At 40.1% G+C, this 15,966-nt stretch overlaps 2 protein-coding genes across 2 annotated transcripts in view; one reads left to right on the forward strand and one right to left on the reverse strand.

Moving 5' to 3' along the window:
- Positions 1–1,892, reverse strand: part of kdrl (kinase insert domain receptor like) — a 49,589-nt gene extending 47,697 nt beyond the window's left edge. The window contains exon 1 of the mRNA XM_083915585.1: positions 1,368–1,892. Within this exon, the coding sequence (XP_083771711.1) occupies positions 1,368–1,431 (64 nt within the window). The 5' untranslated portion in view covers positions 1,432–1,892. The remainder of the gene's footprint in view (positions 1–1,367) is intronic.
- A 3,479-nt stretch (positions 1,893–5,371) lies between these two features.
- tex11 (testis expressed 11) lies at positions 5,372–15,792 on the forward strand (the record flags this gene model as incomplete). The annotated part of the gene is made up of 29 exons (XM_083915518.1): positions 5,372–5,399; positions 7,680–7,792; positions 8,054–8,138; positions 8,283–8,362; positions 8,449–8,529; positions 8,612–8,722; positions 8,949–9,029; positions 9,132–9,217; positions 9,301–9,358; positions 9,448–9,543; positions 9,639–9,720; positions 10,055–10,133; positions 10,260–10,411; positions 10,560–10,645; positions 10,878–11,015; positions 11,162–11,264; positions 11,390–11,514; positions 12,043–12,128; positions 12,646–12,699; positions 12,804–12,844; positions 12,957–13,034; positions 13,129–13,199; positions 13,638–13,751; positions 13,959–14,031; positions 14,145–14,294; positions 14,405–14,513; positions 14,620–14,740; positions 15,334–15,501; positions 15,721–15,792. 29 exons carry the CDS (start codon positions 5,372–5,374, stop codon positions 15,790–15,792), a joined length of 2,721 nt encoding a protein of 906 aa, XP_083771644.1.
- Positions 15,793–15,966: the final 174 nt, after the last annotated feature.

The following is a 15,966-nucleotide window of genomic DNA, read 5'->3' on the forward strand; positions in this document are numbered from 1 at the left end:
ACTTAAAGGCTGTTAAAATGTATCTTGTATCTGATCAATAACTTTAATATTACGACACTGACAAGGTGCAACATGAATCTTAGGGTCTGGCGGTTAAACATGAATTCATTGTTTCTGTACAGCTCAGTGCTTTATTTGCCAAAATGCATCAGTTACACACCTCAGCATGAATAGAAAGAAAGTGCTAACTAACTCAAACTAATGGCTCTACCAGTTAGTGGCTCCTCTGCAGAAACAATACCCTCTTTTCCTCCCTGCCATTGTCTTGTGGATGCAGTTTGACATAGCTCAATATGAGCAGAAGGAGCTCCGGGAAGAAATCTTTGCTCAGGTAGCGTGTCACATTTCCATGACCTTTACTAGCCAGAACAATTCCAGGCTGCCTCTTGCCCCTACATCCGCTTCCTCCTTGTGTCTTTCCCACGCTTTGTGTGTGGACAGTGAAGGAAATCTACTTAAAAACATCGTAGACAAAGCTTCATCGGCTAAAAGTGTGTACAAGTGTGTGTGTGGTGGTGGGGGTGGGGGGCATGAACAGTATTTCTTTTGTTTGGATAGGTTGTTTATTTGGGATTGGTGAGGAAGTTTTAGTGTGTATCTCAGTGGCACACCAGTCCTGGCACAAGGTAGAGGAGCATCCACCCTTTATATATCTTGTTTCTGTGGAGTAACACAGACAATGAAGCGGATTGTTTTGTCTGAAGCCACATGCATTCTCTTCTCAAAATGTTTAATCCTGTTCACTCACAGATAACGATTGCTGGAATAAACATTTTTCATGATATATAATGAAAGGCTTACTTGCAATATATTCAGAGAAAATAAATCGAAATCAACCAAATCTAAAATACATCTATTGAAATATAAAGTCTACCCATCTGTTACAATGACCTGTCAGTCAACACATTTATTAACATTAATAATCACCCAATTACAACGGGACAGGACTACCTCTAGCGGCCTGTGTGAGAACTACAGGTTGACTCGCAGCATTAAACTGTTGACACATAATTTTCCCAAAACACTAAAATTTCATATTCTACTGAAATATCCTTAAACAATAAAATAAATGCCACAAATGCTAAGATCAAAATCAAAACGGACAAATAATTCAACTCTTGGTAACAGCTTAATTAAACATATAAGTTATAATTATTAAGATCAATTTGAAAAGAAGCCACTGTACATTTCCTTCTAATAACTGACAGCAGATTGTGTCACATATCTGCACAACAATATGCATTCAGTCACTGAGGCATTAAAACGAATCAAAGTGTCAAACTGTGCGATGTTAAAACTGTTCCTTCATGCATAAAACTCTACAACGCGTAAATAACCGATCTGTATAAGCACGAATGACTTCTTACCATTAGTGAGTGATGAACAACAAAAGATGACAACGACCAATCTAAAGCGGTCGGATGAGATCATCCTGCCAACTCTTCACCGAAATCCCGAAAATAAAGAAATACGAGTCCTTGGAAGACTTATAATTCCGAGAGACTGACAAAAAGTTTACTCTTAAAGCGAGTAAATCAAAGTTTCAATCAAAGTTTCTTTTACAAATCCGTGTTGTAAATCCACAAAAACCCTCAGGTGTACATGCAAAAAGCGGCAGTGATTCTCCCGTATCCCATGACGCGTTTCGCAGGGGAGCTCTCCTGCGCAGCTGGGGGACTCCAACTCCCGATCCGGCAGAGAGGAGACGGATGAACCGCTGTATCCCCGGGGCAGGTGCTCTCCAACACACTCGCAAAAAAAAAGTTAGATGAGTTCAATTCAGTGGCTGGTGAAAAATAAAAGTTTTGTGTGTATATCAGCGTCTAACTGGTGTCTGGCGTTGCACACAAAAGCCAGATCAATCAGTCCCTGCCTCTCATGCGCGCCTTGGACAATTTCTCCTCCCTATCGCCTCTGTGCAACACACTGCAACATGCGTGAGGCACGTTTTTATTATAGAGACACAGGGAAGGACGCAACGTCACAATTTGTTACTGGGGGTGAGGGGTGGGGGTGGGGAGTGCACTTCCTGGGGAATAATTATTATCTATTTTAATCCTACGTGATAAGTAAATGGTGCAGGATTGTTAATTAAACATGGAAGATCACAGTTGGCGTATTATATTTACCCACTTTACCATGTTTGAATTAACCTAAATGGGATTTATCACAGCATTGTTTCAATCATGATTACTATCAATATCATATTAAGTTGTGGTCAGGATACCTTTATAAATGAAGTTAAATTATAAAGCTGAGAAGTGCTTTTACTAGAGCTAAAACATGTCCGTGCATTATTAAAATGATTGTATACTTATATGTGAATGCCGATGACTTCATTTGTGAATCCTAAAGTAGATCATTAAACAGACCTTTGTGTTTAAAGCTGCCATTGATAAAATCAACCTACTGTGTAACTGAGGTTAAAGGTGACAGCAGTAATCTTGTCTCAAGAGGAAATAGAATAAAACATAAACAATCATCGTGGTATCAGATCGAACCCGTCCAAGTGTTTAGAATAAATATTTACCAGATTTATTTTTAACTTCAGAAACAGGATACGCTGCTTTTTATATCAATGTAAATAATCCTCTTTTGTCCAGCAGTACCCTGCAGTGTGTGGATGTGCTGCAGACTGTTTTCTTTTATCAACACAACAATCACTCTGCTGCTGTAGGTCACAGTAGCAGGCACTGTAAATAAGAACATCCTGCCCTCACCTTTCCACCCACGTCAGGATTGAACCAGCCACCGTCTTTGGAGACTGGATCTTGAGTGGTGGCGTGTCCTGGTTGGGGCACAGTGGTGAAATTTGATGGACTCCGCTCTTCCCTGCAGAAAACAGTGAAATGACACATGAGATGAGAACATGGGAAACAATTTAAAACATCTGGGTAATGGGAGTCCTTTGTGCATATCTGGAATTCTGAGATCAAATAGTCACACACCAAGAACTGAAACATTTGCTTTTTCATTAATCTCTCAAGGGCATAAAAAAGTAATGTCCCTATTTGGGTAGAAAAAGCATTGTTTTGGGTTACTTTGTTCTAAACTGTAACTGTGAAGAAACATTACATGCATCCCTCTCCCTTTGTAGACTTTGGACTTATCTCCACATGGCATAACGTAAACAAGAGTGTCCAATAATCAAAATAGATGATGGGCTCTCAAGTCTGAATTATAACACATTCGTAAAGGTTTTTATCTTATATGTCTGAAGACGTACAGATTTCTTAGCATGTGTTCACATTTCGGAGACATTCCCAGTGGGCCAAGAGGGCAGCAGATAAGTCTCCTGATGAACAATTGCAGGAAGTTGCTAGCTGATAGGGGTGTGTTTAACGTGTTTTATTTTAGAATATGGTGTTCAAAACACACTATGGGGGACTAACTAGTCCTACACAAACAGCACGCACTCTTCCCTTTTCCCAAACAGCAAAGAACAGTAAGGGATCTCTGAAGATACAGTTTTATAACAACAGAGCTCTCTCTGAGAGACAGATTACGTGTGCATGCCTGCTCTGATTACTCAGCCGTTTTAAAAGTGGTAAATTCTCAGGTTTAGTTGTTTTGACCACACTATCTGGTTACTTTTGTTAAATAGCTGAATAAAAATATTGATTTATTAAAGAAGCCTAGTGGAGCCCATGCATATTGTAATTGTATAGATCTGCATAACAGTGAAATGCACTGACGTCCCATTTATTCCTCTGCCAAAGATGATGTACTAGAATAAACAATGAGTATGTTAAAAGTGAAACTTTGGTATCTTGAAGAGAGTAAATAATCTCAATGTTGATATTACATAAACTAAAGAACAACAAAGAGTTTGCTGCTATTTCCACTGAGTCTAATAAAACATTGATGACTCTTAACATTCACAAACTATCTAATTAAAATCATTGATCATCTTTTGATAAGGAATGCTCCTTATCTTAGGGTAAAGGTAATATGACACAGTTCCTCCCAGGTCACATACAGATCATTGCAAACCTAAAAGCAAAGAAGAAGACCAGCTGCCTTCAGTGAGCGACAGTCCAGCTCTGTTTTCTTGGATGACTATTGGTGCAGCTGATAAGAGATGTGCTGACTCCTCGTCCCCCTGGACATTCAGGTCGTAGATATACTGTTCTCTGTCCTGGACGGACTATTTTCCCATGAAATGATGTACAGCATGTGATCTGAGGGACATGCAGCATGATGTAGATTAACTCAGGCAATCATAGTTTCTTGATAAAGGCCCAGGGTTAAATAAAGGAGTGTATCTATATGTTCCCATAGTTCCTCAGCATAATATCTTTTGAATATGGTATATTAAGGATACTTTTCAAATGGTTTTATGTTCTCAGCAGTGCTTTTTCCCTAACGTCAGGTCAAATGTTCAAAGTATGTTTCACTGGGTCAATATATTTAAAGTCACACACAGCTTAATATCCTACTGATGTTATACTCCACAATGCGCTCTCAATTTTGCAGGCAAGATAGTTTGCTTGATTTTTGAAATCTATATCTCCACAGCACATCTCCCTTCATTCTTTTGCAATTTCAACTATGAAGATAGCTCTTACAAATATCTTAAAATGTTCATATCAAGGGACACACATACCCTGATGACCCCCAACAACGTTTTAACCACCAAGCAGTTATACCATATACGTTATACCATTATACCATAAGTCAGTGTCACTATTAATCAGGGTTCATACACCTTTTCGGGGGTCAAATTCAAGCACTTTCAGGGTCCATTTTCAACCTTCTTCAGCACCTTACAGTTGTGCTAAACATAGTTTTACAAACACATAGATATTAAAAATTATTATTTCACTTTTTTTCATTAAATCACGTTAAAATTAGATGGCATAAACGACTAAAACTTCGTTATACCAGAAAGCTAAGAAATTAAACTATATTTCTCTTCCATAGCTGTTTATTGTGAAAGCCTTTTCAAGCACTTTATCCAAAATTCAAGCACTTTTAAAATTTTGAGGACACAAAATTGGATTCAATTGAAAATAAGGATTTCAAGCACCCATACAAACCCTGATTAATATTAGCTAAGCTACATTTTGCTTATAAAATTATGCTGTCACAAAATGCTAACTGTAACTAAGGGCATACCATTATAGCCTAAATATTACCTTAGTTAATTATTCTGGACAATATTATATCTCTCAGTGTAAAAATAAGCTGTGAAGAAACAAGAAGTATTTGAGTGATAACAAGTAAAACCTTTTAAAAACGTTGTCACCTTCAGGCGTTTCTCTCCCCTCTTGGACGAACTTCGCGGGCTTTAAAAGACGTCTATCAAACAAGATGGCGGCGTGGTGAAGAGCTAACGTCCATTCATTTTCAGTTGGTGAAACCTAAAAATATGGAGCGGTTTGTTTCAACTATAACATGTAAGTAACTTTCGCGTTAAGCTCGTCTAACTACTGTTTGTTATTAAAATTATGTCGAAGAAAGTTAAGACTGGCTACACATACAGTATATTGTAGTTAAATAACCGTTACCGTCAACCTCCAACCTCCAACTAACAGTTGCCTAGGTAACATGTATCTGTAATTACCAACCTAACTCATGACCAAAATTAATACAAGCGGGTTATATTTTGCAATACAGAAGAACAGTATAATGTAACGTTATATTTAATGTCAAATGAGCAAGATTCAAAGTTCATGAAGCTTTATTTATCCCGAGGGAAAGTATTGTGCAACAGTTTCAATACAAAGATGGGAAAGGATCAGAGTAGCAATAAGCTAACATGAATCAATTAGAAAGCAAGCTAGCATAAAGTAAATAAAACAATAAGTAATTTGACAGAGTGCAACGGATATTGTGGTTAAACGTAGGTATATACAATATACAACAATACGCACCGTGCAGTTTAGCAGCATATTGAAGTAAAATAAGTACAAACTAAATAAGTGATAAGCCTTTTTTGACACCATTGCTTAATGTTACTTTTCTGAATATTCAAAATAATGCTTAACATTGACGCAATTATTCCATCAAAAGACTAGCAAGTCTTTGTTATTATTATTATTATTATTATTATTATTATTAAAATAAAGTAGTGCTGGACTTAGCTAATGTAAGAGTTGTTCACGTTTATTTATTGCATAGCCTAATCTTGAATACTTCAACTTTGGTATTTGGAGACTTGTAGTCGAATGCATTTGTGATTTTAGAGTGATTAAACAAACAATCAATGGTCAGCATTAACAGATTACTTATACCCAGGGCAGTTGCTAGGAATTCTGGGCCCCCTGAAAGAATATCGGTGTGGGCCCCTCTACCCTATTGAGTTAAATTATATATATTGTACACAATAATGGTGGTCGTCAGTAGCTCAGTCCGTTGGGACTTGGCTTGGGAACCAGAAGGTGACTGGTTCAAGTCCTGGTATGGATAAAATATTTTTAAACCATTCAAAAGTCAGTGTAAACTGTCCAAAATTCTAAATAGTCTTTTTTTTACTTTGTTGTTGTCAAAAAAACAGAACAACAACGACAAATCTTTGAACAATTAACTTTTTTTGTATTTAGACTATTCAAATGTCCCACTAATGACACATTTTACAAGACCACATTGAACACATCATGAAAACGTAACTGACCTTCGTCAGATGCTCATAATTACTGAGTAGAAATTGAATGGGTCATAATACAATTGAATGCAGCCTCTGAATGGGCGCTTACTGGAGCACTGTCCGACAGTGTTATGTGCGAAACACACAGTCACGGTGGTAGCCCCTAAATTAGTAACGTTCAGTTATAGCTACTCTAGGAACCGTCGCTCTACAATGACCTGGCGACCTGTCCAGAGCGGGGCCCGATGACAGCTAGCGTAGGCTCCAGCCTGCGCCCCGTCAAAGGTAATATTACAGACATTAAATGAATGAACAAGCAGGCTAATTGTTTAAGCCGCCCTCGGTAGTTTACTCTCACCATTCTTAAAAAAAAAAGGTTTTGATGTCTTGGGCCCCTGCTCTGCTGTTCCTACACCTGACCTCTTTCTCAACTCTTTTCTGGTGTCCAGACTTGTGTTTTTTGGGGGGCATACTGACTCTGCTGCAGTTAGCTTCTCTACCGGTTAGCACTTAATTCCGATGAGGAAGAACCCCGGGAAGAAAGAGCCGCGGTGTGGACCAAACCATTTTCTAAGAAGGGGCCAGGGGGGTTATTGAATAGAATAAACATATATATAGAGTATTGTACAACTTGTGGCTTTGTTTTAATTCGGATTCATTCGTATGAATATATATTAGTTCAGTGCATAATCATTTTGTCATAGAGGCTACTGGAGCAGTGTGTGGGCCCTGGCTGGCTGTGGGCCCTTAGAATTGTCATCACCTTTCCCCCCTATACGACGGCGCTGCTTATACCATAATTTGTCATTTTAAAATGTTTGTTAGCCCAACATAAGTTATAACAATATATCAAAATTCATTTTAACATTGCTGGGAAAACATTTGATTTATTTCAAGGAAGGAAGTGACTAAGCCCCTAAAGGTGATTATTTTTAGCTTGCGTGAACAAATGTGACATGTAATATCTGCATGACACAAGATATAACTATCTACGAAGATAACAACATATATTTCTGGACTTCGGGGGCTCTTCTGTAGGACGTCGAGTTTGTGTCCTGTCATGTCTTAATTTGGTTTTGTTCATACACAGGTCTCACAGAGAATTTGCTGCAGAAGCCACCGTCAGATTATGATGAAGTGATAGAGAAACTCTTCTTAGAAGTCTCTGGTCTTGAGGATTTACCCAAAATACCAGATCCACAGGTAGATGCATGTGTTAGAGATTAACTATAGTTTGACTGTAATAATAGGCTACATAACAAAAACAAAGCAACAAAAAAAAGCCTACTAAACATAATACCAACAAGCCTATTTCTAGTAGCTGTTACTAAGTCGTTAAGTTTTACACCAGATCACACTATCTAGTACTAAGTCAATGTTTATATAGCATTATGTCACCTTTATATGGCTTTGAATTGGCAGTATTTGTAAGTTAAAAACATATTTATACATATTTCTTTACAGCTTGAGGAGTGTGCCATCCAGCTGTGGAACTGGGCAGTTACTAAGAATGTGGGCACCACCATAAGCAAAAATCTGAAAGCCAAAGGTACACTTTTAGTTGCAATATTTATTTATATGATCATTTTTCTGATGATCCTGACACCTGAAAATAACCAGTTATACGATCTGAAATGTTGGCATAATGTATGAATTGCTCACGTTTGTGTCACGTCACAAAATGTTCTCACAGTGCGTCATGTCGCATGCAGTCTGCTGTACTGCTGTGAGCCTGAGAATCCAACAGAGGGCGTCATCCGCAAGCAGATCCTGGTAAGCAGCAATACTGTAGGCACCCTGTGAGAGTGCTCAACATTTCAGGAGCACAAGGCCAATTTGTCAGTGTCTAATCTTTACAGATGGCCAGCAAAACAGGGAGGACCTGGCTGGACTGTAAAAATCACCAGATGGCAGATCACTTCTTACGGTTTGCTGTCAAGGTGAAGTGACATTAATCTGTTGCGTTTGGAGCAAACTGAAATATGTTGTCTTTACAAATTACTCAACATTCAACATCCCTAGAGCCTGGAAACCCTCTACGGCCAACTAACGTCCAGAGGTGACGGAGCAGCTTCATCGAAGGGCGACGTAGAGAAGGATATGCTTCGAATCCTCTCATGCCAGGCGGAATCGGTGAGCTGTAGCGCATGTGATGTTCAACACCTTCAATGTGAATATTTGTTCTTGTGATATCTGGCAGCTGAGGAAGTGCTATTCTGACAGACTTGTAGTGTGAAGTGTGAGACAGCTAAAATGTGAACTGAGAAACAATGAAAGGGGGAAATCTCATTCTGTGCTAATAAGGAATATGATATTGTTTGCCGACATTGAACCGGAAGTTCAAATCTCTTCTTTACAGGCCATGAGTCAAGGGAAAAACCATGAGGCTGTAGTCTTTATGCAGCGCTGTAAAGACATGCTGCTGCGGCTACCAAAAGATGTAAAAGGACCTCTGTTTTCACTATAACAACATTTTACAGGTCATAATATTGCTATTGAAGGTGTAGGGGATGTAATCTCTGAATATTTTTGTCTAATACAGACTGCGTACCTCTCTCTCATGTGCTACAACTTTGGAATAGACACTTACAATCAGAAGAAGTTTGAGGACAGTACATATTGGCTGGGGTAAATATAATGTTTAATTTCTACACAAAAGTGCTGAGAAACTACGCAGAGGGAAACAATTTCTTCTTCTTCTTCCTTGTCAGTCAAAGCTATGACATTGGGAAGATGAATGTGAAATACGCCCCTGGATCTGAAGTTCAGGTAAGACAGTGCAAAACAAAATTTAGTACAAGCAACTTGTATAAATTAATATTATTATTTTTTACTGTCTTCAATTTTCCTCACAACAGGCCAAAGTTTTGAGGCTCCTTGCTACTGTTTATTTAGAGTGGGACTGTCAGAGGTTTCAAGAGAAGGCTCTTAATGCTATCAGCTTAGCCAATAAGGTGGGGTATGAAAATTGTATTTTACATATGCATTTTGAAGCATGAACTTAAAAAAAAAACCACCCTAAACTCAATTGCACTGTGCAATCTGACAGGAATGTGTGAGCGCCTCTGGGCTGTACTTAAAGATCAGAATACTCCTGAGATGTGGGGCCTCTGACGATCATATTCGAGCAGGTTAGTTATTACCCGAACCTAATTGAATCATTTATACAGAACTTCATTAACGCAGGCAGCAGTGGGGCGTCAGTGGCTGAGAGGTTAGAGAAGTAGATTCAAGAAGGAACTGTTGCTAGTTTGATTCTCTAAGAAAGACAGTGGATCTGTAAAAACTCAGGGTGGCTACGGAGGAGTTTAACTGCTCCAGAAATATTCTAAGTGTGTACAGTGATGTAACGACTCCCGAGGCTTTAACAAGTCAGGTCAGGTGTTCCAGTATAGCTCCAACAGTAGAAGATTGCGCTTGCACTTACCCAGAGTTAAATGCACATTTAAAAAAATATGTTTTCAGGACTTAATGAGATGCTGGAGTCTAAAGTTTCTCTTGAAGTGTGTCTGAGCACGGTGAAACTATTCATGTCTGCAGACAGGTAACAACTGTTGCATCATTGGCTCTTTGCAGAAACTCACACATAGCTTAACATGAACATATTGTGCTCATATACACATTTTCTTCTAAGGAATGCCCAGAATGATATCTGTTTTAATTTTTCTAGAGAAGTGCTGGCATTTGAGTATTTGAAACGTGTGTGTCAGCACTTTGAGACGTCCCCTGACCTGGGAACTGCTCTTATCTTGCACATTGAGCTACTGCTTCAAAGAGGAAAGGAGCTGTTGGGCAAACAGAAGATAGAAGATATCATCACCGGTACTTTATTTTTGCATTCCATTTCTGGAATAAGGCTGATTTTATTATATATAACACATATAGTTGCATGGTTCATTTTCAAATAATGCAGGTAATACACTGTAGATGGGCCTCTGTTTTAGTATGACTATTTTTCACACCCACACAGGCCACTACACAGGAAAACAGCTGACTCCACAGGCCCTGACAAGTCTACATGTCATGCTGTGGGATCAAGCGTCAAAACACTTTGAGGTACACCAAACATAGCCTTGTTTATCCTTAATATGCAAGACATTTTTATTGTGTATAAACACATTTATAGTTATCTGCATGGAGGCTCAGCACTGTTGCCTCATAGCAACGAGGCTGGTGGGCAGCTGTTGGCAGACACACTGCCCACTGTTTCTAAATGGTTAGGGTAGGTTTAATGCAGAGGTTTAAGTTTAACTTAAAGGACAACTTAATGCTCTACCTTTCTTCCCAGGCCAGAAACTATTCTGAGGCTCTTCAGTGGTATAACTACTCCCTGAGTTTCTTCAAGGCCGGTCAAATGGAGCCCAACTTTGCCAAACTGCAGAGGAATAGAGCTTCTTGTTTCCTGCAACTTAAGCAACTGGAAAAGGTAAGACAACTTGAGCCACAGCAGGAACTCAGGACTGTGGTGTGGTGCATGTCAAAACTCAACTGTCTCAATGCTTAATGCCTCGCCTCGGCCACATTTTTACAGTTTAAATGTGATTTGCATGTATGAAAACTTGTTTTTATCAGGCCAAAGAAGCACTTAAAGAAGCAGAGAGATGTGATCCTGACAGCATTTTCACCCAGTTCAGTGTTTACAAGATTGCAGTGCAGGAGAATAATGTGGAGAAAGGTATCTACATCACAACAGTTCTGTGATAAATATGGAGTAAAAGCAGTTATGGTAACAGTGTTGCAGATTAATTACAGCCATATTTTCAGCATATTTTCTGTGGTGATGAGGATGTTTTTTACCAGCTGCAGAGGCAGTGAACGCGATGGGACTTCTGTCCAAGAGTCCTGTTGCCAGTGAGGAAGGACTGTTGGTATCTGAGAAGGCTGCTTCCAATCTCCTCAGTCTGGCTGCTCAGATTGCTTTGGAGGTAGGACTCATCACATGACTCATCACTGGGCCCTGTATACCAGTTGTAAGAACTGGGTTTGATGGGGAAAGAATTAGTGTGGTCTGGTGGAATTATTGGACTTCATGCAGGAAGCGAAATACCAACAAATGTCCTCTAAGATTTGTTTGTATCCACAATTTGTTCTTATTTTTTGTTAGTACCCATTGATTTCTGGGATTCACCAATGCTTGTGAAGTGGTCCAGAGCACTCATACCAAGAAAACAGTCCACAAATTGTTTGTCCAACACAAGGAATAAAAAAACGCCATTGGCACATAAACATATATATTATGACATAATTCTTACCGTTGTACAAAAAGACACACTGAAGTTATAAATTCTTTCCCAAGCTACTAGAGGCAAACACACTGGCAGCAATCAGCCATTAGCAGTTTGTGAGGGTAGAAAATGTGTGTATATCCTATTTTTAGTATAGTATATAATTGTGATGAATGTGGCTGGTGGGTGGTGGTATTAATGAGGAGGATGTTTGTTCCCCTGTGACAGAACGATCAGCAGGAAACTGCCATGAAGGCTCTGGAGAGCTTGTGTGAAAACTCCAAAGATGAAGCTCAGGTTCTGACTGCTCTCAGGTCTGTGAGAACACAACTTTACTAATGAAGAGTTTATTACCAACATCAGTAATTTGCCTACATGCTATCTGATCAAATATATCGCACATGAAAGCTTCTAAAGGAGAAATAAGCCAGAACCTCTCACACAAAAGTCTCATTATTTCAAAAAGCATGATAGCTGTGAAAGATATCGATCGATGTGTTTTACCAGTCTTTTTCAGTTATAGGTTGCTGATATTTTTGCCCTACCTTTTGTTTTAGATGCTGCAGTTTTTCTTTGAGGGTTTCAGATTTATGTTTTAGCCTGTAAACAAAAACATGACGTTGGCGTTTCACACATAAAGTGACAACATTTAGTAGAGATGGCTTATGTGCTGCTGAGAGATTGTAGCGAGTCTGTTGGTTTTCCATACACCTCTATGATCCACTGACCTATATTCCCTTGCTTCACCACTGAAAGTGTGTCTCTGTATAATACAGTTAGTAGGTGAAAGAAAGGAGGTCAACACCAGTTTCTCCATTCATCTTTTTATAGGTGTTTGGTTCGACTTGTGCTCTCCACAATAGAGAAATCGGGTGATGAGATGAGGTGAGGGGAAGGAAAAGTACCTGATGAAGTTTGATTACATTGTGTTATTGAGGCTGCTTTAAAAAAATCAACACATAGATTTACATTTACTACCTTACGTGTAGGAATGTGAATATGGATGTTCTGCTGCCATACATAAAAATGGGTGAGTACATATGCAACAGGGGTTGAAAAGCATTTTAGGAAGAAATGTCTCAACTGCAGTATCAGCTGTGTGTCACATCCCATAAACATTTTTGTTTTTGCCATCACTGCAGCTCAGCAGAAAGTTTCACACCAGTCTCGCGTGACTGTGGAGCAACGCACAGAGGAGGCTAACTGGTTCAGGAAGATTGGTACCAAGACTCTCTCGTCACTTCAATCTGACATGGTATACTGTTGCTTAAAATGTTGCAGTACCTTCATTTTGTGCGTGTGCGTCCGTTACAGCGTGGAACTCGGCTCTGCAGTGCGAGAGCAGCCCTGACAGAATGAGGGATTTCTTTGTGCTCTCTTACCAGGCAAGTGCCCTTATTAGCTTTGTCAGGTGGATTAATCAATATCTACAGTACGGGGTGTAGATCAATAACACACAAAGAGGGATTTAACATTGCTTTAGAAAGATACACATCAGTTTAAGAGTTTTTTTTAAAATCACAGTGACCCACAGCGATCCCTCTATCCTCTGACTTTACCTTCAGCAGAACACCTGTAAATGCAAGTGGATGTTGAGTACACATTCATTTACGTCTGAGAACAACCCTGTACAGTTTGAAGTTCCTGTTGTTAAGGATCAAGTACTTAACGTGTTGCAAATATTTCCTACCACAAGTGTTTGTCTCCTGTTTAAAACCACCTTCAGCTCACAAACCACTGTCTTTCTGTTTTGAATCATCCAACTTAAGTTTATGGTTTATTTTTTATTAACAACAAAATTTAACATCTGCATGAACGCGTAGCTCTCCCAGCTGTGCCCTCCTGATCGCACACTGCTCATGGGCCAGAAGACGTGTTTGCTAATGGCTGCTGCTGCCTCTTTGGAGCTCTGCAGGAAGTCTCTTCACTCTGCCCAGGTGTGCCACCCACTCCCTCTGCACATCTCCTACATTTAACACACTCCTCATCCACATGGATGAAAGTCCCGTGGACAGGAGAGGTGACTAACCACATTATTGGACTGGTGTAGGCGTTTCATTTCATTCCCTCTGCCTTTGAAGAGGAAGTGAACACTAGATGGCGATGATGAATCCAGAATACTTGTTTTGTGTTTCTGTTCACAGACGGAGGACCTCACTCAGGCTCTGGAGCACATTCAGCTCTGTTGGGAGGTCTGGAAAACCCTGAAAGCATCAGGTACCTTAAGTAGCTTCACTATCCAAATTACAGCGAAGTTTATTTATTTGCATATTTTTCACGAGTCAAAATGGAGCTTAAAAAATGTGTGTATTCTCACCATGTACTTGCAGGAAGCTTCCCAATGGACCCAACAGACACACTGCTGCTGCTGTATGAATTTGAAGCTCGGGCTAAGCTGAATGACCCCAAGGTTGACACAGTGTTGGAGTCGGTCTTGGAGCTTGAAAATGTTGAGACCAAGGTGCTAGAGACCATTGCAGGTAAAAACAAAAACTTGTTATATTCATCTCATATCTGCTGACATAACTAAACTGACATGTTCTAAGTTTTTGCACTATGCTTGCATTTTTCTTTTCTATTCTGCATGTAGCCTTAGCCATGGAGCCTCCAGCCCACTTCCCTCTGCTGTGTAAGAAGGCCTTGAGGGTTGCTCTCTCTCTGCACAAGAAAGAACCACAGGCTGACCTGGCCCGCTGCAGGCATGCCCATCACCACTCTGCATAAAAACACCATTGACATTTCATCAGCTTTTTTTTAGCATGAAAGGGTTTCTGATTGTGCGCCATTTTTGTGTTCCTGTCTCAGCAAGTGTGTTCACAGCCTGATCAAGCTGTCCCTCCCAAGCGGTGTGTCAGAGGTGGAGGCCCATGTGCTCGAGGAGGTGTGGGACTACTACGAGGAGGCCCTGTCCATCATTGCAGCTGCAGTGAGTCAGCACCAATCACACATTGCCATCCCTTGGCACCCACCTCCTGTTCCTTCCAACAGAACGGCTCCCTGCTATATAATTAACCCCCTCTCTTCCACTCCATGCCTGCCTGCTGTTCTGGAAGCCTCTTTTTATCAATGGGCTTTCAGCCGCACTTCAATTAGCAGATGCTTCCATTCACCACCCCCTTCCTGCCAATTTGAATGTTAATGTGCTGTACAAGTCATCATACTGCCGGTGAGCAGCAGCTCTGAAAGAGGCATCAAATTATTGAGACATTACACTTCTTTAGAGGCAGTGCATACTTCCCCTTTCATTTTGAGTTATTACTCGAAAGCTGTGGAATTCTTTGGATCAAAGTGAAAGCCCAAGATTAAAGTGGTGAAAAACGAGGGAAACTTTAGAAATGATAGACCCTTGAGTTTGTTTACAGTCTGTCTAAGACTCCAAAGCATTAGTAAAGGTTAACATACAGTAGAACAGCATTGGATGAAAGTTACTCACAGGCTTTACCCACCAAAGAAAACAGATTTCCTTCCATTCACTTGGCTCAAGTGGCCTTTTGAACATCTTCCTGCACTTCTCTGTAGCCGGACGACTTCCCAGAAATGGAGACCCTGTGGCTGCTGACTCGAGCCTGGAACACAGGAATACTGCTGTACAGCCTGGCTCAGTACCCGGAGGCTGAGAAGTGGTGTGGCCTCGCCATGAGCTTCATCCGCCACCTTGGATCACTGCAGGAGAGCTACGAGATACAGGTACAGGTCTGGTGGAGAAGAAGGGAGGGGATGAAGCAGATTGGGGTGGTTGTGGCAGTGGAGCATGTTAGAGAATGAATCATCCTGCTGGTTAGGCAAATGTGACAAAGGCTTTGGTGCCAGAAACACACAGATCTTATGCTGAATCAAGTATATAGCAATCATTGGTGAACTTTGAATGCCAAGACCTTTATACGGTTGTTTCTCTTGAAACCACAGATGTCTGGACTCTACAGTGAAATCCTGGACAGGTTGGACAAAGCCAACAAGAACCTCATCATGGAGGAATAACCCAACTGGGACAGGTCAACTTAAATTCACTCTGTTCCAGCAGTTTGTTTCCGTTGAATGTTGTTAATGTTAAAATGTTCATCAGATATTTCAGTTTGTTAAAGGGAAGCTTTAAATCTTCCTCTACTGTTTCAAGTCAATAAAGGTTCAAATGCCTTAAACATTTAATCTTAA

This window comes from Echiichthys vipera (assembly GCF_963691815.1).
Source record: "Echiichthys vipera genome assembly, chromosome: 6".
NCBI lineage: Eukaryota > Metazoa > Chordata > Actinopteri > Perciformes > Trachinidae > Echiichthys > Echiichthys vipera.